This window comes from Neolamprologus multifasciatus, chromosome 3 (genome assembly GCF_963576455.1).
Source record: "Neolamprologus multifasciatus chromosome 3, fNeoMul1.2, whole genome shotgun sequence".
Taxonomy (NCBI): Eukaryota; Metazoa; Chordata; class Actinopteri; order Cichliformes; family Cichlidae; genus Neolamprologus; species Neolamprologus multifasciatus.
The window spans coordinates 11,095,034-11,119,140 of NC_140441.1; the positions used below are offsets into that span (position 1 = coordinate 11,095,034).

The 24,107-nt window shown below is 41.7% G+C and overlaps 2 protein-coding genes across 3 annotated transcripts; one reads left to right on the forward strand and one right to left on the reverse strand.

Moving 5' to 3' along the window:
• The first annotated feature begins 1,605 nt into the window (after positions 1-1,605).
• On the forward strand, positions 1,606-12,204 carry LOC146521580 (uncharacterized). Its single transcript, XM_085155353.1, has 5 exons — positions 1,606-4,060; positions 6,128-6,298; positions 6,390-6,494; positions 9,441-9,536; positions 10,060-12,204. The coding sequence occupies exons 1-5, from the start codon at positions 3,949-3,951 to the stop codon at positions 10,101-10,103; spliced, it is 528 nt and encodes a 175-aa protein (XP_085011479.1). The 5' UTR covers positions 1,606-3,948; the 3' UTR covers positions 10,104-12,204.
• A 5,811-nt stretch (positions 12,205-18,015) lies between these two features.
• On the reverse strand, positions 18,016-20,662 carry LOC146521581 (hepatitis A virus cellular receptor 2-like). Of its 2 annotated transcripts, none has more exons than XM_085155347.1 (4): positions 20,521-20,662; positions 19,415-19,778; positions 18,226-18,315; positions 18,016-18,132 (listed from the first exon to the last, which is right to left on the reverse strand). In XM_085155347.1, the coding sequence occupies exons 1-4, from the start codon at positions 20,588-20,590 to the stop codon at positions 18,129-18,131; spliced, it is 528 nt and encodes a 175-aa protein (XP_085011473.1). In that variant the 5' UTR covers positions 20,591-20,662; the 3' UTR covers positions 18,016-18,128. The 2 variants fall into 2 exon arrangements, with proteins under 2 accessions (XP_085011473.1, XP_085011472.1); XM_085155346.1 differs by having other exon boundaries at positions 19,419-19,778; positions 20,521-20,650.
• Positions 20,663-24,107: the final 3,445 nt, after the last annotated feature.

Genomic DNA, 24,107 nt, shown 5'->3' on the forward strand with positions numbered 1-24,107 from the left:
TAATCATCCTCAGCTCATCTGCTCCAGTGACACTGACACCTTTAATGGCAGCACATTTAGATTATTCCAAGATTCAAAATATGGAAACATCCTGTGAGTAAAAGTGTGTGTGAAGGTGTGTATGTGTGTGTTAGTATCAGGATCAGAGAACGACAGCTTTCCTCTGTTCCAGTCCAGATTCACTCTGATCCTCTGGAGCTTCTTCTGGAGTGAGAGAGGAGTGGATTGAGCTGATGGTGAGTGTGCTGAGTATTTACCTAAAAAGAACCGTATTCTCCATAATCCAGACTCCGTGTTTCTCTTCCTCTGTACAGACTCTGATAACACGCCCAGGTCCCACCATGTACTGTCTCTAACCTCAACATCCCAGCTGTGAGTTCCTGAGTTAAAGCCCTCAGAGCCCAGGACAGAGCAGGAACGATCAAACCTCTCTGGAATATCAGGAAGCTGCTGCCTCTCTTTTCCTTGTCTTAGGCTGGTCAGATCTTCAGACAGGATGAGGTCTGGGGGAGCAGTGTTTGGGTCCAGAATGAGAGGAGTGTAGGAGACCATGTCCTTCATGTTGTTCCAGATGTTGAAGGTCAAGTTGCCCAGGTGTTTAGCCTGGTCTATCAGAGCTCCTGAGGGCAGCTTTGGATCATCCAGCAGGGGGCAGCGCTGGGCTCTTTCCTCTGCAGCCTTGTAGTTGCGCAGGAATGAGACGTCAGACATGAGGGGTGTCCAAATTCACGATCTGCATCCTTGGAGGTCGCGGCCTTCTCGGTCTACCACTAGAAACGTTTCACACAGCATTGTTTGACAGAAATGATGGAGAAATATGATTTTGTTCATCTTTTTGTTTTTATATGAGCTTTGTTTGATTTGATAAGTATCTGAGGCTGAGACCACGGGACTGTAAAAACATGATTGTTGGGTTTCATTTCTGTACTTTACAGTCATTTCAAACTTAGCTAGTAAATAACAATTAGCTTATGTTGTTCATGAGGCTAAAGTCATCTCACTTTGGTAATGTAAAGATAATGTGGCCAACATTAAAGTTATTATAATATTAATCATAATTGCAGCAGTGAACTTGAACTCTGTGTCAAATACTGAGCTTCAAGAAAGAAGCACCAGTTTCAGTGCGCTGGGATTGACAGGAAGTGAACAGGCTCTCTGTTGCTTAGAAACAAGAAGTGACAAACCGTAAATCCTCTCAGTCTAAGGAGCTTGGAAAGAAAAGCGTCTGGACTTCTTTAAGTTGCTTGAAGACGTTTCACCTGTCATCCGAGAAACTTCAGTCCTCGAAAGAGTGACCTTTGTCCTTTAGATGCAGATGGACAGCCGAGTCTTGCCCTGTGGAGGGGGCTCTTCTATGTGTTGCCGTGCGTTTTTCGAGGATGCCAATGTACATATCTTGGACAGAGAAGACAGATGGTTTGAAAGACGAGTCAAAGAAGCCATCTATGTCCACTGTGAGCGACCATCTTTGAACAGAGGCTGTGGTTCATGACACCAACTATCTGCCATCTATAATCTAGTTTTGTTTCCTGAATGAACCTCTGTCCTCCCTCACTCCCCCAGGTCTTGCTGCCCACCTTCCTGCCTTCAGTGAAGAAGGCAGAGAAAACCTACGCTTTTGACAAAAGGGGTTCTTCTCGTCCATGCCTTTCACAATCAAAACTCTTTACATGTCTGTACTGTGTTCTTGCACTAGCAGAAAATGGCTTACAGAGGTGCATTAACATCCCCCTTGGCTTGCTGCATGTACGTTTGGGTTCTTTCCAGAGGATGAGAGGGTTAGTTCCCTGCGCCCTGAGGTAGCGGTATGCTTTATCGAGCTCCGGTGGAGATTTAAGTATTTCTAGGCAATTTCTTGCCAAATAACTCACAGAGAATGTTAGAAAAGTGAGTGGTGCGCCCACTTCCAGTGTCTTCAGGGAGGACGCGGATGTTCTGACGCCTACTACAGCTCTCCGGGATGGTGACTTTGTTCTTTAGCTGGCTGTTATCTTCGCAAAGAGTGGCACACATGCTTTCAGTGACTCGTTGGCTCAGGTCTTCAGTTACAAGCTCCAAGGACAAAACTCTCTCGGCCTGTTCCTATAGGGCTTGTTGCAGTTGGTCCAGTTTTGATTCGAGGGCGTTAAATGAGGGTTTAAATTCAGATGTTAACTCATCTTGGTGCTGCTGGAGCAGCATGGTGATAGCCCCCAGTGTTAAGCTAGCGTCCTCCTTTTTGTTCACTTTTGCACTCTTAGAAGCCATTGGAAAGTGTCAAAAAGTGTTCAAAACACTAGAAGAGTGTTTGTGAGTGTAAGCGACTTAAAGGTGGCAATTGGAGGGGTGAAACTGGTCAAAGCAGAGTTAAATTCACCATAGCAGTTAGTTCCTGTGACTACTCAGGTAGTAACGCGATATTAAACATGTAAGCGTCATTAAAAGAAGTCTGTAGGTGCCAGTACAGGAGACGTAAAGGTCTAAATGGATTGGTTCTTATAGAGCACTTTTCTACTCTCACTGAGCACTCAGAGCACTTTATACAACTCGTGCATTCACCCAATCACACAAGCAGTGTTGGGGAGTAATGGAATACATGTACCGCCGTTACGTATTTAAAATACAAAATATGAGTAACTGTATTCCGTTACAGTTACCGTTTAAAAAGGTGGTATTTAGAATACAGTTACTTTGTTGAAATAAATGGATTACACGGCGGTACTTCCCTGTTTCATATTGTGGCGGGTCAGGACTGTTTGGGTTTTGTTTGACAGCTACGTTCTGTTGTTCCAGGTGCCAGCGTTACGGTTGCCATGGTTACAGGGTGACGCTCTCTCTGTGCGTGTTTCCTGGGTGAGAGAGGCCTTTTTGTTGTTGTTGTGCTAAGCTAATAGGCAGAATGCTACAGGTATAGCTCTAAAGAATGTAGCATCATAGGCAGTGTAGTCCGTGCTGCAGGGAGAATGGACTGCCATACACGTTATGTGTCTGTGAGCGAGGGAGGGAGAAAAAGGAAAAGTACGAGCTGTCATCGAGCAGAAACGGGAGCTGGAAGCATGTAAATATAATAATAACCACTGCAGCCAAGAAGAGAGCCTGACGAGCCCAGTTGTAAGTAAGCTATTAAGACTCGACTGTACACCGTGTTCGTGTTTTCCTCCAAAAACAATAAGTTCCGTTGGAGCAGCCTTTCAACGCCTCTCTCTGTCTCTCACAAGCAAAGTTGACCCAGACAACAAAGTAAAGCTAGTTTTCGGCTACGAGCTCGACACAGAACCCACCGTATTAGCCAGAGGTCCCTTTACTACGGTTCGGAGCCGCGGACCTTCAGTAACAGTAATAAATCACAGCAATAGTACATTCATGTAGTTGTAAACAGCATGATAATATATTAAGTAATCCAAAGTATTCAGAATACGTTACTCTCATTGAGTAACGTAACGGAATACGTTACAGAATACATTTTGGGGCATGTATTCTGTATTCTGTAATGGAATACATTTTAAAAGTAACCTTCCCAACACTGAACACAAGCACTTTATCTAAGGTCTTTAGTGCTTCTATCTAACATTCACGCGCATTCACGCTCTGATGGATGCATCGGAGGGCAACATGGGGTTAATATCTTGCCTAATGATATTTGCATGCAGACTAGAATCAAACCACCAACCTTCCAGTGAGTAGGTGACCCACCCTGAGCTACAGCCACCCCAAAGAGTTGGGGTGTAAGAGGTGTAAGGAGTAGTGTATCCTGTAAAGGAGCAGACAGAGCACTGCAGAGTCACTGAAGGTGCTAAAGGAACCAAGGAACCAAGATAAAAGCTCCTGATTGTTCACTCGGGGTAGAAAACAGCTGATCTTAAGTCTGTGTGTGAGTCTACTGAATCAAAGAGGTGTTGGCTCCTTGCACACAACCACTTCCTCTAACTGACATCAAATGTGAGCACTGGGAGTTTGCGAAAGCAAACCATGAGCTCATCCTCCATCATGCAGACACAGATCGCAGCCTCAGCAGTGTCTCTTGCAGAAATGTGGATCTTCTCCTGCTTCCTCATCGGCTCCATGGCCTCTTCTTTGCAAGGTGAGCTCTGTGTGCGTTCATGCTGTTTGCTTTGTTTCACTGATGCTCCTTATCAGTCGGACTATTTATAAGGAGAATCAGCACTTATTCTCAGGAGAGAAAAGTCGAGACACTAGGAAGCTAGGAGCTGCTTTTCATTGTATTTCAATAATCTGAAGGCAGCGTCGTCTGTGCTTGATTTCCGTCAGAATCAGAAACACCACAAAGATGGAGTTCTGCACATGTTTGTGCAAGAATTCTTATTTTTTCTTGTGTTTTCACACAATGACCAAGGTTTAAGATGAAGCCGAAAATTCAGCCAAAAGATCAAATATGCAGGAATAACGTTGTTCCTGTGGGTCTGTATTTCTTGCTAATGCTCTCTTTGAAAACCCTTTTTTCTGTGAGGGAAGGTCTTGTTGATCTCTCACCTCAAACATAACTTGTTTCAGGGCGGATTTGGTTACCGCGGCTCCTGTTTGTAACACTGTAACCAAATAATTTCCCCGGATCAATAAAGTATTCTGATAAGAAAATGTTTAAAATACTGAAAACAGCCCCCAGAATAAATCCTGCTTGAAAATAAAGGGCAGGAAAAACGCACTGAGTAAAAGACTATAACCACATCCTGGGTTTGCTGAACATACTTTGCAGCACAGGTTCAGAGATTTAATGGGCTGAATGATTTCACTACACTGACATGTGGACCGTAGCATGGAGGTTGTAAATAATATTGGATTTTTTTGTAGCTTCTTAAAGGCATAGCTGTTTCGGTAACAGCGACTTGTCCTCCACATTTTCATTTCGTTATTATAATAAAGTTTTGTGAGTTTTCTCTGAGAGAACTTTCTGTTGCACTTTCCAATAAGCACGAGGAGGAAACAGATGTGAGGTGTCGCAGGATGTAACTTCATGGTTGGATGGGTCGACACAAATGAGCAATTTTGCCAGATGCTGTAATTCTACCAAGGAATTGAATTTCTACTATTTCCGCTAAGTCAGATTACCGTGATGCAGCAGCTGGTGTCTAAATTTCAGATGGCTGCAGCGATGAGCTGATGGCTTTAAGAAGTGTTCCCGAGGCTGTGCCATGATTCCCACGATGCAGTGCTGACTGAAAGCCTCAACCCCAACAGCATCCAATCGTAGTTTTCAGTCTTGACTCTTGTATGCAGAAATGTCTCAACAAGTTCTCAATGTTTTTATTGAGATGATGTAAATTCTAAAACAAATCCTATTAGTGGAGAACAGGGATGGTTGTAACAAAGGGCATTGCTTTCACCAAGAAGGGATACACAAACAATCGTGTAATCGGGTCCAAGTGTTGCACTTCCCTACCCGACCTTGCATGTGAAATTGCAAAGCTCTGTAAAGAAGGACTCATAATTTAAAGGAAAATCACTGGTTTAAACCTAAGATATGATGGAAGTTGTATTTTTGTAAAGATATGTGTCATAGGTACAAAGTGAGGCATTTCATCTATGCTTATTTGAGACCATCGTGCTGTGACAGGAAGCTAAAGAGAGGCTGACAGGGGTGTGAACAGCTGTAACACCTTTAAAAAAAGGGTTAAAACTAATCCCAAGACTGTGAGGGCGTTTAAAAAATTACACAGTTCCTCTTTTAGCCAGGTGCACATTTTCCAGCAACAGGTGACCATGACTCAAAAGTCAGAGACGATAACATCTAATCATCATTGTCAAACATGAGGCCTGAGGACCAAAATTGGCTCAGCAAAGATTCCAATCCGGATCTGCCCCCACAGTCTTTCACAGAATGGTGAAACCCTCCCAAGCTTGACTTCTGTTGAGGTGGATCAGTGATCCTGCAGAGTCCTGTCCTCCCTGTGATGGAGGGAAATGACGTCACTCTGCTCTGTAAAACAAAGACCACTCCCTCCAACCTCCCAGCTGCTTTCTATAAAGATGGCTCCCTCATCAGGAAGCAGCCTACAGGTCACATGACCATCCAGCATGTTTCCAGGTCTGATGAAGGCCTCTACAAGTGTGACATCAGCGGTCATGGAGAGTCTCCATCCAGCTGGATCACTGTCACAGGTGACACACTCACCTGTCTGTGTTTCTGCAGGTTTGAATGAGACAGTTACAAAGACACCAACTGCGACGCCTCCGCCCACAGCTGACCCCACCTCTTTTCATCTTCTGATGTGCGTGTTGTTGTCCGCTGGGTCAGTCTGCCTTGCGCTTATGCTGTTCTTAATGGTTCTGCTGGTGAGAAAGTATGTTTACAATAAACCAGGTGAGAAAAAGAATAATTCATTTCAAATTTCAAAAACATTTTAGAAATGTTTAAAAGTTTGTTTTTTAAAGTCCGTTATTATTGTTTACAGTTTGCTGCATTTCAGCTTGTAAGAAAGAAACTCGACATCAGATAACCACATACTGTGACATCATAAGGTCAGACTGTCAAGAGCAGCCAATCAGATGGAGCACAGGTACTTTTTCATGCACCAATGGTGTCTTTGTGGACTTCAGTTTTAACCAACCCGTTAAAAACGTTTCATCAAACAACACTTCACAGAATCCACTTCCTTAAATATTTCCAATCCTGCATTGGTTACATCCCTGTTTTGTTAAAACCTCAAAAAAAAAAAATGGTGCTAATAAAGTGATAGATCAAACTTGGATCTATCACTTTATACCCTTTAAGTTCCTCCTCCACGGATCTGCCCATGCTTTAATCAGCCTTTTGTTCACCACGTATTTTATTTGTAGGTTTCATTGGTCGTGTCCAAATTCATGGGCTGCATCCTCCTGAGGCCGCATTTGTAGACCGATTACGTCACAGCGACGCGCCGAAGGCTGTCCAAATTTGTAGACTCCTCCGAATGCAGCCGACAAATGCGTCCTCCTTTTCCGCGAATTTGAAGGATGGGTCGGGTGTGTCCTTCGTGGCCTATCATATCCCAGAATTCATAGCGCGGCCCAACCAAACTCCAGTTTCCAACAATGGCGGCTGCTACTAAGTTTTAAAATTACTCTTACTAATCTTTCTGGGTCACAAAATAAACTTTTAACATATTTTCAGGCGAGAAAGTAGCTGTGTAAACTTGGTTTTTACCAGTGTTGGGTAAGTTACTTTAAAATAGTAACTTAGTTACATTACTAGTTACTTCTATCAAAAGTAACTCAGTTACTTCAAGTTACTCGTTACTTTCAAAGTAACTAGTTACTAGGGAAAGTAACTTTGGTTTTACTCAGAATTCTCTTATTAATGTGTTGCTTCCATAACTTTGCCAGTCTTCTAGCTTGCTTACTTGCCACAAGTGCACTGTGCCACCTACCAATAGAAAGGAAAAGATAATGTGCATATTTCCACGAGAGAAATCCCACGCCTGGACCGTCATTGACCGCTGCCATGATTCTAGCCTACGTCACAGCATCATGTGCGCCTTTTACATCCAACACAAAAACTGCAGTCGTGGTGCTTTGATTGTACTCAGAACTCGGAAATTCTGCCTTCTGAATAGGAAGATGTAGGTAACACCAGACTGCAGATGAGCTGCATACAGGGCTGGACTGGGACAAAAAATCGGCCCGGGCGTTTTGACTAGAGACTGGCCATTATAGGAAAAATCATAAAGCCTTTGAATGAAAAAAAACACTGTTGTGACAGTGATGTTCACTGTTCTGATGGTATATATGCACCAATCTATCAATCCTTTGTTGTAAGATTCAGATATTTTTTTTTAAAAGCAAGACATTTTAAATGAGAATAAGAAAGAAAAGTATTTCCTTGTGCCCCCCTCTCCCTGTTAATGCCCTACCTGGCCCCCCTGGCAAACCTAGACCTGCCCCTGCACAGTTACCAGCTGTCAGCTACATAAAAAGGATCCTGGGTTTATCTGTCTCTCAGAAACAGTTCATAACTTCCCTTCAACTCATTCATGTCTCCTAAAAGGTAAACCTGTTTCTCCATCACCTGTTCAGCTCTGATGATTCAGTAAGGACATCTCCTGGTTTCATCTTCATGTTTCCCTCTCACCAGATAACCAAACCGACATCATGACCAGCAGCTTTTTTGCAGCTGTGGCTCCAGCAAACATCAGCTGATACTAGAAATTAATATTAAATAAATTCTAACAACAGCTGATCAAGCTTAAACGTGCTGCTGTTGTTTAGCGTGACATTGGCTGGTTTCTTCTTTCTGGCGCAAAGTGGGCGATAAACAAACAAGAGAGCCGATCAGCTGATCACTGATCAGTTTTCATGATTGAAGTAGAAACAGGAGAGGGAGGGGAGAGAATGAAAGAAGAAGAGGCAGCTGTGCAGCAAAGACACAGAATAACTCCAGCTTTGTGCCTTTTTCATTGTAGCTGAATTACTGGACAAACTGTTCCTTTTCACCTCAGTAAGAAACGCGTAATATTTTCTCTGAATACCAGACGGGACGGTTGGCAACTCTAATAACTTATGAACTTATAAAGTTCAACATCATTAACTTCATAGCACCCACCCAGCTGTATAGAAACTCCGTCATGCTAGCTAGTACGCAGTACGGAAAAAGTCAGAATAACGAAAATAAACTCCACCTAAACTTGGTTTATATCTGACTCGGATAGCCTGCAGGTCATAACTTCTTACCTGAAGTTCAGTTCACACTTGGACTGGCGGCCGCCTCGGCTCTCTCTTCCTCCTGCGTCCCCTTTCCCTCATCCACCTGCTGCCTCCACCACTTGCTAATGTTACTGAATCTGTGGAAGCTCCGCGATAGCCACCACACGAAGTAACGAGTAACGACCCTATCTAAATCCCAGTAACGACTAACGCGTTCCTGATTTTGGCATAATAACTAGTTACCGTGCTCGTTACCACAATAATAACGTAGTTACTGTAACGCGTTACTTAATAACGCGTTAGTCCCAACACTGGTTTTTACACAGCTGACTAAACATTAAACAGAAGTATGAGACAGTCGAGAATTTACGCCAGTGTCCTGTTATATTTTAGATAGCAAGGAGCAGACGGCTGAGTTCATTAAACTCCACAGAGACAGCGGTGACGCAGATCAGAAGGTTAGACCGTCCAATTTCACAGCCGTTTACTTCCGGCCTACCCGTCCTTCTGAGGACCCGGCCCACGTAGACCGCGAAGGCCGGGTCCTCAGGAGGATCCAGCCCATGAATTTGGACACGACCATTTTGTACTTCGTGTAACATCTTGACATCCTGACCAGCTCATATAGCCATTCCCTGATTCAAAGGAATCCCTGTGTTTGCATGTTTTTGTTTAATTCAGTGTCCTTTTTTCTACCAACACACTAAAACAGGGTATGAATGATCTGACCGTTGTCTTCTTAATGTTTCCTGCAGCTTTTATACCAGCGGCGCTGCTATCACTGCACTGAGGTCCTTTTGTGTTTTGTTTTTTTTATTGTGCAGAGACTGATTCAGCTGCAGGTCATTCAACAGTGAGAACAGAAGATGTCAATTATGCGGAAATCATCATAAAAGACACGGGAAACAGGTCAAAGAGAGGTATGGTGACTCTGCTTTGTCTCCTCTGTCTGTGGCTCCTGTTGTGTGCAGTGGTCAGCTAGGGTCAGACACAGGGTGGAGGTCAGAGCAGCCGTTCTCTGCCGGTCACTGGTATCAAACTCATTTTACATTGTGGGCCAAAAATAGTCATGTGATTATCGTGGAGCAGTGAAACTCAACTTTCTGTCAGTGTAAAGAAACTTAATTAAACAGTTAAACCCATACATACATACATGCATCTGGAAAAAGGAAGCACTGAGTTTCACTTGTGGGAAACTGTTCAGGGTCCACTGAGTTTAGAATTTAAAGTGCTGGTTTAATGCAAACCCGGCCACATAAAGAGGACCACTATATTATTTTAACTGTGGTTGGTCTGGTAACTTTTCGTTATGATGACAATTAAAATTTTTGTTATGTTTTGGTAAAATAACTGGACATAAATATAATTTTAAGAGAGCTTTTCTGCAGACCTGGTTATTTTTCTCCAGTTGTTGACCTCTTTCTGTTTTTTGTGTGTGTTCAGAGTTTCAGCCAGAGCCAAATGTCATCTACTCCACAGTGAAGTAATCCACCAGTCCATCCATGTGGTCCATCTGGTCTTCCCCGGCTCTGCCAATCAAACCAGAGGGCATTTTCTTCTTAATTTTCTGTGTGTGTTCGTTTTTAATCCACTTACCTTCATAAGCCGGTTCATAACACTCATAATACAAGACAAATTTTTCACGTCAATACATTTTGTAAAAGGTAGTAAAAAAAAATCAAATAAAACTTTATAATCTTGACCTTTCAGTCAGCTTTGTCTCAGCAAACCTCATGCTTTGCATTTAGCATCCTGAAGAGCTCCGGCTTTCTATGCAGGGGAAACTTTGCTTTCACTTCTTCCTTTTGTGGTTTTTTTCATGAAGCTGTCTGATGGAAAATGTGCGCTATTGTGGCTAATCAACATGCATCTGCCTTTGGAACAGATAAAGAACAAAAACAAATAGTATCTGCAGCCGCAGACACAGTAGGAACATCAGCCAGTGTGGAAACTTCAGAAATGTATAGACTGGTATGTGGGAGGAGGTTAGGGGCAACTTTCACATTAAAACCATGCAATATATAAAATACTCTAAATACTATACAAGCTGAGGAGCAAAATTACACATAAGCCAACTTCCATTAGCATACATTTAAAATTTTATATATTCCAGGGTGCCACAATACGGCTGTGTGCAGGCAAGAGTAGGACCCAAACTCGCAGAGACAAAAAGTAAACTCAAAAAACACAGCTTTATTGCTGGCGTGGAGTGGGACACGAAAAACAATACAAAACTAAACTGGGAAAACTAAAGCACAAGGAAAAATCACACAGCTATGAGGGAGGACGCAACACTGACAAAGAGAAACATGGGGCTTAAATACACTGAGGGATAACGAGGGGGAATGAGCCACAGGAGGAAAGCACAGCTGGGAGTAATTAGGCAGGACGAGACAAGGGAAGCAAAACTAGAAACATTAACATAGGACAGACTGTGAAAGTAAAACAGGAAACACACTGACTGAACTCAAGACATGTACAGTTAACAGACTGGGAAGACAGAACATAGGGACCTGAAACATGGAACAGAAAGGCTCAGTAGACACAACATGAACATAACAACGCCACAGGGGAAAAGTAAAACAAAATGCAGGAACACAGGACCTCTTTCAAAATAAAATGGGAAACAATGAAACGCAAACATGACAACATAAGAAACACAGACATGAAGCACATGAAGGACAAGGGAGACTTAACAGGGGTTGGATACACAAGGGGAATCTAATAAACAAATGAACTTAGATAACCTAATGAACAAAATAAACTCAAACTTAAAACGCTGGGTCAAAAGACCCAGGATCATGACACAGGGAGGCATTTGGGGTGAGAGCTGAACAATGTCTGAACAATCCCATGTTGTCTCTCGTCCTTCATGCACTTTTGTTAAAAAAAATCAGTTAATGATAACAGTTGAAACTTCCTGCCATCAACTGGTGATAAATGACAACCTGCCACTTTCCAGAGACGTGCAGTTCGTGGGATTAGTTTAATCGGTGAATATAATTGGCAAACAGCTGTGAATGTTAGTGCAAAAGCTTGTTTGTCTCTGCTATAGACTGGTGCCCTGATCCGACTTTCAAGCTATGACAAGCCCCCCCGTGACCCTGACAAGGATAAGCGGAAGAGAATGGATGGATGGATGGCTATTATGTATTTACATTTAAATTCAATTAAATTTTATTTATGGTTATTGATCAATGGCCATTAGAATTTGCATAATTATGATGAAGGAACTGACCTTCCACTGAAGGATCAGTTGGCTGGTTTCAGTCATTGTGCAAATGTACTGTTTATAAGACTGGGGAAATCTGCAGTCAGCTGAGACTGAAGAAGTCTACTGAAAATGCTATGTCCAGATGAACAGAATCAACTTTTGGGAGTTGTTTTTTTTACAGATTTGTGTTGGAAACCTCTTTTTTATTTTAAGATCTATCAGGGATTAAATGTATAGTGAAACTTATTTATGCTAACAAAAAGTGGAGTTTCACTCATCTGATCCACTTGGGTTGGTGGGAAAAACAGGGACTTCTCTTTGGTGTAGTATGAATGGCAATGCAGAAGCTTTTTATCAACACAGAAACTGTAAAACTTGTTTAAAAAAGCAAAAACAGGTAAGTCTAAAAATCTGTCCTGTCATTCACATTTGTCAAAGACGTTCAGGAGTGGAGTCATTACTCGGGTGATTCCGGCCTGTGGGCCTTATGTTATGACATGCTTTAATGTCTGTTCTTAGTTCAGAGGGGTCTTATCCAGTTTCTTTTTTGTACAACCTGGAGAGAAGTGAGCTTGATTACATGATTAATGGAAGGGGGAAAAAACAAAACAAACAAACAAAAACAGAATAAGAAGAACTTTTTTATCAGGATGAAACCAAGCCCAGGCCTTCAAAACAAAACTAATGTCAGATGAAATATGAAGAAAAAAATCCAAGGCTTCTCACAGCATTATTCAATCTATTTAACTGTTGTTTTTAGTACGCAATAAAAATAAAATGCTACAAATAAAAATGTGGCACACAGGTTACCTTAAGGCTTGTCACAAAACACAGAGTAATGAACATTAGGGTAAACTATTATACTAATTGCCACCTTAAATCTCGTACTGCTCTAAAAATTTCTACTGCAGCTCACTTCCACTTGCAATTACGTTGAACCCCCCACCAACCTCAATACATGCCAACAGTTACATTTCTATTTTCCTTCTTATGTCTAGAACTGCAATTTTAGTGCTTAAAATTTTCTTTTATATTTATACATTTATTTAACCTATAGTGTTAGTGTATTATACTCAATATTATTATTAGTGTGTATTGTATTATACTCAGTGTTGGGAAGGTTACTTTTAAAATGTATTCCATTACAGAATACAGAATACATGCCCCAAAATGTATTCTGTAACGTATTCCGTTACGTTACTCAATGAGAGTAACGTATTCTGAATACTTTGGATTACTTAATATATTATCATGCTTTTTACAACTACATGAATGTACTATTGCTGTGGTTTATTACTGTTACTGAAGGTCCGCGGCTCCGAACCGTAGTAAAGGGACCTCTGGCTAATACGGCGAGTTCGTGTCGGGCTCGTAGCCGAAAACTAGCTTTACTTTGTTGTCTGGGTCAACTTTGCTAGCAAGAGACAGAGAGAGGCGTTGAAAGGCTGCTCCAACAGAACTTATTGTTTTTGGAGGAAAACACGAACACGGTGTACAGTCGAGTCTTAATAGCTTACTTACAACTGGGCTCGTCAGGCTCTCTTCTTGGCTGCAGTGGTTATTATTATATTTACATGCTTCCAGCTCCCGTTTTTGCTCGATGACAGCTCGTACTTTTCCTTTTTCTCCCTCCCTCGCTCACAGACACATAACGTGTATGGCAGTCCATTCTCCCTGCAGCACGGACTACACTGCCCATGATGCTACATTCTTTAGAGCTATACCTGTAGCATTCTGCCTATTAGCTTAGCACAACAACAACAACAAGGCCTCTCTCACCCAGGAAACACGCAGAGAGAGAGAGAGCGTCACCCTGTAACCATGGCAACCGTAACGCTGCCACCTGGAACTACAGAACGTAGCTGTCAAACAAAACCCAAACAGTCCTGACCCGCCACAATATGAAACAGGGAAGTACCGCCGTGTAATCCATTTATTTCAACAAAGTAACTGTATTCTAAATACCACCTTTTTAAACGGTAACTGTAACGGAATACAGTTACTCATATTTTGTATTTTAAATACGTAACGGCGGTACATGTATTCAGTTACTCCCCAACACTGATTATACTGCTCAAAGACTTGTCTTATGCTCATCTGACACATTTCATTGCAGTGTTGAACCTGTGGTAACGTGCATTTGACAAATAAAGCTGAAAACTGAAAACAAAAACAAAGGAAGACAAACATCAGAGAAATTTCAGACATGCTGGTTCAGGTGAGTCTGCTTGTCTTCATGTTTTCTGTGGGTCAAAACCCACCAACAAGAAGCACAGCAGAAATTGAATGAGCGACTATGAGTCCAAATGGAGCATTTATCTTCTCTCCCACGCTGACCCTTCCGAGCTGACCTGCAGGTGAGAAACAGGTGTGAGGTGTCAGCTGTCAGGTAGGTGATGAGTGAAGAACAGAACAGAATCCATTTGCTCTTCAAACTGCTGTCAGACATTATCTACTGCACTCTGATCACATCACTCAGACCAGCTGCTTTCTACAAAGTCTCATCAACAACATCTTTAGAAACAAACATCAACAACCAGGAAGCAGCTTCACCTCTGATCACACACACACTCAACTCTACTCACTCACCTGGAGGATCAACAACACTCAGGGAGATGATGTTGCTGGGGGCACCTTCGAGAATACCTCTGCTCTTTGACTCCCTGATGCGACACTCGTATGTTCCAGTGTCATCAGTCGTCACATCTTTAAGAATCAGAGACGCGTCTCCATCCTTCATCTGTCTGTCCTGCAGATCCACCCGGTTCTTGAATGATGGATGCTGCTTGGTGGTATCAAAGTGCCCATCCCGGCGCAAAAGGACATATTCTTCATTTAGATCAGGTCTGCTCCACTCTACAACTATGATGTTGTTGTTTGGAGCTCGACATGGCAGAATGACGTCCTGTCCAGACTCAGCTGTGATGATTTTCTCATCTGAAAGAGGAAACAACACAGAGCAGAGAGACTGACATTTTCTCTTCTAAGGCAGCCAATCAGAGTGAGATCAGAAAGAGATCATTGGCCTACAGGTTTTTTTTTTTCTTTTTTCCTGCTGATGGACCTTTGGATCACAGCCCCACTTGGGCCCTTCACTCTTAGTGGACTAAGCCACCAGCCCATCCCCAGTCTTTGGATGTCGTGGGTCGGCTGCTTGGCTCTGGGGACAGAACTGGGGCTGCATCTCTACCTCGGCCATCCCGTGTCCCTTACTTGGCCATCCACTCCGCAGCAGTGGCAGGCTGACCTGAAGTAGCCACTCAATTACAATCCTTGCGTCCTACGGGACTTGCTCAGGCTAGTCTTGCGTCTGGCAGACTGATGCCTCCGCCCCCCTGCTCGGCCTTTGTGTCTGGTGAAGCCCTGACCGAGGTGGCGTCTATATATGTATATTTGTAAATAGTTCATTGGTACTTTCACTCTGTGATTCGAGTGCACTGTCTCCTCGCAGGGTGTCTGTCTTACATAGTTACCCTGTACATATAGAATATGTGATGGAGTGGAGAGATAGTCTCGATATGATAGAGAACGTACAGTTACATTGTAACCTTGGCTCTCTGAGTGAGAGACTCTTTCTCTCTTCAGGCCGCTTGGAGATGCATCCTGATCAAACTATCACCAGTGTTTGCACAGCTGTTTTTTATATGTAAGCTGTGGAGTGTAAGAGTGTCTTAAAGAAATATCCACATCCCACGACCAAGGTCATACCCCGTACATATAGAATGTAACGGCGTGGAAATAGAGTCTCTCACTCAGAGAACAAAGGTTACAATGTAACCATATGTTCACTCGATGCTCAGTAAACATCGGGTTCACAGAATCTGTTACTTGTTTTCAAATTTCCACCAAGCCTCTTACTTCCTACTTAAACACAATCAATCAGTCAATCAATAGTTATTAGTGGTAGTGTGTTAAAAGTGTTATAAGTGAACTGCCGTTATTTTGTACTTACCTGCAAACACACAGACAAAAAGCAGCAGAGTACAGCAGAGCGACTCACTCGCCGCAGTCATTTTCTCCTTTATCCAGTTCAAACTCCAGCTGTTAAAAATCCAAGGATGCTGATGTTTTCAGGAACAAAATCTGAAACTGTAGATATCAGGTAACTGCTTTTAACAGCCTTTGTTTGATTTGAGGTTGAGGGTGTGTGTGCAGTGGAAAATCAGTTAGTGGAAAGGCAGGAGAGATGCATGTCTGAGCATGAAAGTTAAATAACAGTGAAATAACAAAAGTAACTAGGAATGTGGGCTTGACTGAGGACTCAGTTTTGCTCCCGTTTTACATATATCATAAATACAAGTGGAAGCACACGGGGAACACAGCTGAGGACAATTACACATGACAGAGTGGGGAGGACACGAAACTGAAAATGCTGACACCAAGACATGGATCTTAAACATAACACAGACAGTACACAGAGACAGCAGAGAGCGAGAAAACACGATTGAAAGAGGAGCAAAGCACAATAACTCACATCACCATATACACAGTCGCACAGAGGGAGACACAGAGGAGAAATCTAATAAACAATACTGAACAGAATATCCTAGGAAACCTCAACATAATGCAAAATATGACAGAAAACGCAGGACACTTAAACTGTTGGGTCACAATGACCCAGGACCATGACAGGAACATCAATGAGCATATGTTAGGATTTATTACACTACCCTGCATTGAGAAATAACAATTCAGCTGCTTTCCAAAATATAACTGACCTAAGCCCATTCAGTGATGTCCAGAAAGTACTAATAAAATAATCTATCATGTACAGTTTTGCCCCCAAAATGTGATTTAAAAAAAAACAAACATTCAAAATCATTTTTTTGTGCTTTCTCAAATCCTAAACAGTGACAGTTTAATAATCTGGAGACAAAACATCATCAGGCACGTCTGATTTTTTGAGTAGATCTTTACAATATAACCCATGCTGAGATGGTTTAGGGGATTATTTGCCCATATCAGGTTAACTGGTTAACTAGCAAAATGAACAGGGTTTACATGGCCTACTGTACATTAAAAGAAGGAAGACTAACTGATCCAAATGCCTGCGGGGAAATTAAAGTGATATGACTTCATTAGAAATAAAAGTGCACATTTCACTGGTGCCTACAGGCACAGTCATGTCTGGGCTTGAGCTGTAGTCAGTTTCTGTAGTTAGTTTCAGTTTCTGCTGGTTAAATGAATAAAAGATACAAATGTTAAAACACCTCTAACAACAGGATTAAATGAGTGTTTCTCCCTCTGGTGGCAAAGGTCAACCTCAGTTACAGACACAGATCTGTGTACAGAAAGAAGTTCAGAGTATCTTCAGAGTAACAACTTTAAAGTCATGTTAGTACCAGGGCTCAGTCTGTTTAACTGAAACAGACTGAAACTGAAATCACAGGAAATAAAACCACACAGAGAGGAGAGCTCTGAGCAGAAGGTATTATTTAAATAAATAAAAATGTGTTATAACTCATTACTGCAGGCCTGTGTCTGTCTTTATAACCTCATGTATTATAAATTTACATTTACGTGTTGTTGGTAATCACTGTGCAATAACAGCCATGTGACAACTGTGACAACCCTCCAGTTAGGCAGTTGTACTCTTCACTCTGCAATAAGAGCTTCCTGGGATTGTCTTTAATCACAGATTCATGTCTGAATGGTGACTTAGAGCCAAGCACACTACACAAACATGATAAGAAGCCAGATTTATAAACCTTTTTCTGTCAGACAGTGATAAGCTGTAATTGTGTTTTTTCCTTCAGTACTCACTTTTTTGATGAATCCAGTGTTTAGATCAAAGTCTAAATCAGATTAAACATTCTGACAAAAAAAGACTTCTCACAGCATTATGCATTATATTCATATTATATGTTGTTTTCAGTACACAGTAAAAATGAAATGTTACAAATAAAAAATACAAAATAAATGTAGGACACATGTTACTGCAAAACTTTTCATCTGATTTTTAATGGCTCGTGACATTGCAGAGAATAATGAACAATAGGCTGGACTTTTGTAGTTCAACAAATAAAGGTCAAGGGTTAAAAGTTACAGTAAATTAACATTTGTTTGCACTGGTGGGAGGGTCCTGCTCAGGTTTGAACTCAGGATCAGTGCTGCTAACTTGAATATTATCAAAACGTGTTGCTTCTCTGAAATAAAAAACACAAAAATTCCACATTTGCTATCACTGAATTTTCTATTATCACATCACCCCCTGCTGGTTGATGAGCATGACGACAAGTGGGTTTGACATTCATTGGAATCTTTAAAATCCTGGATGACAACAGTGTTGACTCAGAGTTCAGCTGGAAAATTAAAGATAAACATTTTTTTTTTAATTCCAAGACATTTCAGCTCCAGGCAGGTGTTGTTTATGTTTTCTGCAGATCAAAACTCACCAACTAGAAGCACAGCAGAAACTAACAGACCAGCTATAAGTCCAACACATGCAATCATGCTTCCTCCATTGCTGACGCTTTCTTTTAGACCTGGAGGTAAGAAACAGGTGTGAGGTGTCAGGTATGTGATCACAGACCTGAGGCCTGTACTATTTGCAGATCATGTCTATTTTGGGTCCGTTGACCCATGAACGAGTTTAGACATCTACACGACATCCAAACATTGTTGTTATCAACAAAATGCATATTACTAAGGATTATTTAAAAAACAAATATAATTTATTATGTGTTAGCCTATTATTTTGTTATGTGTTAGGTTATTATTTTATTTTTATTTCACATGTTCCTGTTTTTCTTTAACTGTTTTTTTTACTTAATTTTTTTTATTTTTTACTTAATTAACGTAGTTGCTTGTAACTAGATTACAAAACTGTCATTTCTAAAAAAAATGTGTTTAAACATTAAAAATGTTGAAATCTTTGTTAAAATGTAAAATAAAAATGGTTAAAGTATTTAGAATTTTTTTGCAATTTTTTTAAAGGAGCACAATGTGTTAATAAGTTTAAAAGAGCACTTCCATTATACATGGCTAATATTTTTTTTAAGTATCCTATTTTATTGTGAAAAACTTTGTAAGAGGAAGTGAATGTTCCTGTGATTGGTAGGCTGCTCTGAAGTGTGTATGTATGAACTGGACTAGCTACTCGACAGTCTTTGTCGAGTAGAATTTTGTTTTAGTTCATGAGCACACGCCATCTGATAACTCTGCATTCCTTCACACAGAAAACATCCTACAGCAGAGCCTATAATGAATCAAAGTTTGACATTGAACAGACATCCACAACAGCCCCTTCAGTGGACCAAAACTGGACATCCAAAACTTACCATATAAAACAACATCACTCTGTTGCTGAGTGGGTTTACTGTCGCTGCAAGATTTTCAATATTTTCTTTACAAGATAGAAATCAGTACGCTGATCCCAGCTTGTGATCAGTGCCAACCCCATCCCGTACACCCCCTCGCTCTCAGCTGAACTGATAAAACCTGGGTAGATGTTTCAACAGACAGTATACTGGGTAAGTTCAACTTTCCTTATAGTACAGTAGACCCAGCTGCTTTCTACAAAGTCTGATCAACAACCAGGAAGCAGCTTCACCTCTGATCACACACATACTGAACTCTACTCACTCACTTGAAGGATCAACAACAGTCAGCTGGATGCTGCTGATGGGGGGAGTGGGAATATTAAGACTCTGCCGTTGACGGCATTTAACGACACGACAATGGTACATTCCAGTGTCGTTAGCCGTCACATGCTTCAGAATCAAAGACACGTCTCCATCTTTGATCTCCCCATTCTGCAGATCTACCCGGTTCACAAAGGATGGATGCTGGTTGTCTGGATCAATTCGCTTCTCTCTGTAAAAAAGGACATAATCTGTCCCGAGGTCAGCTCTGCTCCACTCTGCTACGCAGATGGACGAGGTGTTGTTTGGAGCTCGACATGGCAGAGTGACGTTCTGTCCGGGCTCAACCGTGATGTTTCTCTGGACTGAAAGAGCAGCAACACAGAGCAGAGAGGTTAAAGGGATCAAAGTACAACTGTTCACTTCTCCAGCAGCCAATCAGAGGAAGAATCTAAAAGAAAAAGGTTTTCCTCCACACGTGCATGAACTCAAAGCACGGCTTTATTAACAGAAAGGAAAAGGGCGATACAAAACTACACTGGGATGAACTAAAGCTAACTCACAAGGAGGCACAGGGAAATCACTGGGAAACACACACAACACTGAGGGACGACGCAACATGGAACAGAGGGAGACTTTGACATAAATACACAGAAGATAATGAGGGAAGTGGAATCAAACAGGGAACACAGCTGAGGAATTTACACATGACAGGATGGAGAAACAAAAATCAAGAAACAAAAACTTACCTTTACAAAAATTATGTTGCCATTTATATTCTCCTAAATATTACAAAAAATACTTTGTTATAAATAAATAATACATAAGCTATAAAATATTAATTCAAAACATCATTTACAACTTTTTAAAAATTTTATTTATTTATTTTTTGTGTAGATGCCTCACTCTGCAAACCTGAACTTCCTCTCGCGTTATAAAATAGTTTTTTTTTCTTAACTTTTAGCACAAGTTTTAAAGTATCCATGAACACAGACTGACAGGCATTTTCAAAAGACAGGAAAATATAAAACAGCAGTGTTATCGCATATTCACTCCTGCAGCCTAACAGTTGCAAACACACTTGTTCCAGACCCTGCTCAGACTCACCTGCAGAGACCAGCAGGACGAAGGCAGACAGCAAACCGCAGCAGAGAGACGAAGATGTACCAGCAGACATCTCTCCTCCTTCAGCCTTGAAAAACTTTTAACTTCCTCGATGACAGACGATTTAACCTTCAAGGGGGCGTGGCCACTGATAGAATCTAGAAACAGTGCATGAGGAGGATCTTTTACATTGAACAACTTTGTCCCCTTCACTGTTTCTCTGCGTGATTAAAAACCTCTGATATCTGTCACCCTCTGTTGCTGTGTAAAAGTCTTGAGCCATATGCCATTTCTATATATTTTGCCTCCAAGCAGCCAGACTTTATTGTGATGTTTTAAAGTGGCCTCGAGGAATAGTTCTTCTGCAGCAGCAGAGTGAAGTGCACAGGCCTGCAGGTAACATGTAAACACATATTTGCAGTGTAGTGTAACGCTGCGGCGTCACCAGACTTCTGTAGAAATAAAGTGGAATGTGTACATGTTATCAGCGGACTCATTGTTCTGCTCCTTGAGATGAAGATGTGTCCGAACTTGAGCTGAATGGTAAAGTCACACAAAAACACACTTTGTTTCTCACTTTAACTCAACACTCAGTCAGACAAACAGGAGAAACTGTTCTTTAGTTTAACCGAAATCCGAGCAACTTTCTGTGGGCTGAATAAGAGATAAAAAAAAAATGTAACCTTTTCTATAAATTCATTTAAATTCAGTGTTTGTTTTGGGTTTTTCTTTTTGTTTGTCCCTAAGTGAACCTCGTTCAGCAGTTATTATCCATCATGACTCGGTGGAGCAGCCCTGTGTATGACTTATGGCTGTCTCTATAAAACCGTTACCTAGGTGGAGGAGGTTTTCTAGTGTTGATGGTAATATTTTTTCCAAGTTGGAGCACATTCCACAAACCTTAACCTTCAGTTTCACCTTTCAAGTTCAGACCATCCTTAGCATCAGCTTCAGCTGTTGCTGCTTCAGGGACGTTGACCTTTTTATATCATGAATCTTCTGTTGGACTGTTTACTAATTATTGTATTTTTGTTTTCCTGCTCATTTATTTTGCAATGAAAAACTTGCTCATTGCACTTTGTCAGTGCATTAATGTTAATAGAGCGCTTACAGCCCGACTCACATCACAGGACTAATGTGAAGTGAGATAACGGTTAATCAGGGCAAGCAAATAATTTTCATTACAGTTATATGTTTGTAACCAAATATAGTAATTTTGTCACAGGCCTCAAAACAACTTTGGGAAGCTCTTGCGGAGGAAGCTTTTAAAAGGAAGCTGGCCCAGGCTCATAAAGGACAGGTGGAAGTACGGTTGGCCCCATCCTGTTGGCTAGTTGATCCCCAAAGCCCAGCAGTAAAGCTCAGTCTGGTGTTCTGAGGGGACCATACAAAAGTATAGCCCTGCCTTTCCAAACGCCTTTGATGCTTGTTTCTTGTGGGGGAACACGGCGGGTCTGTGTACCGCGCTGGAATGGTAGCGCTGTGCAGGGCGGCTGCTGTGTTCGCTTCGGATTACTCCTCACCCCCCACCCAATCCTGTGGCTTGTCATGTCTTTCACAAAGTTGTGCTGTGGACATTTACGTGCTTTTTGTGCAGATGAGTTTTTTTGTTTCCTGTTCCCATGCTGTCCTACCATGGAAGCACAGCATGAGTAGAGGTCTCTTTTTTTCCTCTTGTACTTTCCCACTGTAGTGTATATTTCAGTGTTTCTCTGTAACGCTACCGATCTCCGACTTTTTTCCCCATGTAATGTCTGTGTTGTGTGTGTAAGGTCGGGGGGGGGGGGGGGGTGTCCTATTTCACTGCAGGGCAACCTGCATGTGGCGAATAAAGCTTTGATTGATTGATTGATTGACCAGGACTGCAACAGGAGCAGAAGAGACAGCTGCCAGTTGGCTGTGGGTTACAAGTGGTGGTGATTGGGTAAAGCTGCTGGGACAGGGCTGGATCGTCAAGGTAAGGACGTGTAATGTTGAGAGGCCCGAAACACCCATAGAACCCAGGAAACATCACTCACGATGTGTTCCAGTATGACCACTAGATGCGCCTTTCAACAGATCAAAGCTCACTGGTGTCAAGTTTGTCAGTGTGGCAGGCAAGGGTAGGACCCGAACACAGGACTCAGAGGAGGAAGTAAATAACTTAAGCAACAGCTCTATTTGCTGTGAAACGGAACTAAAAAATAAGGTACAAAGAAACACTAAAAGAAGCAAACAAAAGAAGAAACTAGAAACAAGGACTCTTGTAAGAAAGGAACTCGTGACTTGGCATAAACGAGAGAACATGAAAAATGCAGCAACAAGCAGAGGGAGACTGAGGACTTAAATATATACACGATAACGACAGGATGGGAAAAGTGGAAACACAGGAGACACAAATCAGACATAACGACAAAGGGGAAGCGAACCTGAACAAAGTGCATACAGGACAAGAGACAATCAAAATAAGACTGGAAACACACTGACAGAGACTCTGACACACAAGCTGGACAAAGAAACTGGGGAGACGAGAGTAAACACGGGGACAAGACTGACTAAATATAGGAGAAGATTAGACAACTAAGGTCACTAAGAACAGAAGGCTAACAGAAACACACTTTAAACTTGGCAAATGAATAACCAGGAACCTAAGAATTATAATATTTTTTTAAAACGAACAGCACAATGTCCAGAACTAGAAAATACTGAGTCATAGACCTAATGAGACTGGCAGTTTGTGGCTCTGTCTGCTACTCCCGGCACCCAGCAAGGCTGTTTCAATCTGGGAGTGATGGGTCTCGCTCCACCCACCAGCAACCCAGAACACATGCAGAAGGAAGGCTGAGTAAAGGGCAGAGGTCATCGCATCATGTGATTAATCAAAACAAAGATCCATAGCTGACATCATTCACAAGCTTTATTGTCATATACAGAGATGGGCAGTAACGCGTTACTTGTAACGCGTTACTGTAATCCGATTACTTTTTTCAAGTAACGAGTAAAGTAAGGGATTACTATTGCAAAAACAGTAATTAGATTACCGTTACTTTCCCGTAGGAACGCTGCGTTACTGCGTTACTAAAACCGTGATTTTCTTGCGAGAATGTCTCATGACAGTGATGTAAGCAAGTGCGACGTTAGTGACAACAGCTGTAGGCAGATAAACAATGGATCATATATCGAGTGCGGAGAGAGTATGAGCGTGCAGCGTTTAAAGCGTGGAAGTACTGACCTTACTTTGAGTTTGATTCCGTAAAAAGTGACAAAAACATTAGTGTCCGCTGTGCGTGGGAAGAAAACTTCTTTTTACAGCGAAAAAACCCCTAAACTTCCAAACAAGCACCGAGTAGCTACGACGTAATGGGAAACTCACAGAGAAACTGCGGTATCCTTCCACTGACCGCTGCGGCACACCTGCACCAGGATAAACCTCCGCCTACTCTACTCCTGCTTTACAGGTGAAAATAGAGCAAAAGGACCACTAGTCTTTGACTTTATTTATTTTCTGCTGTGTTTTACTTGCATCTGAAAGAGTGAGTGTAAACACAAAAAATAAATAAATAAATAAATATATATATATATATATATGTATGTATGTGCTGGAATGTGCA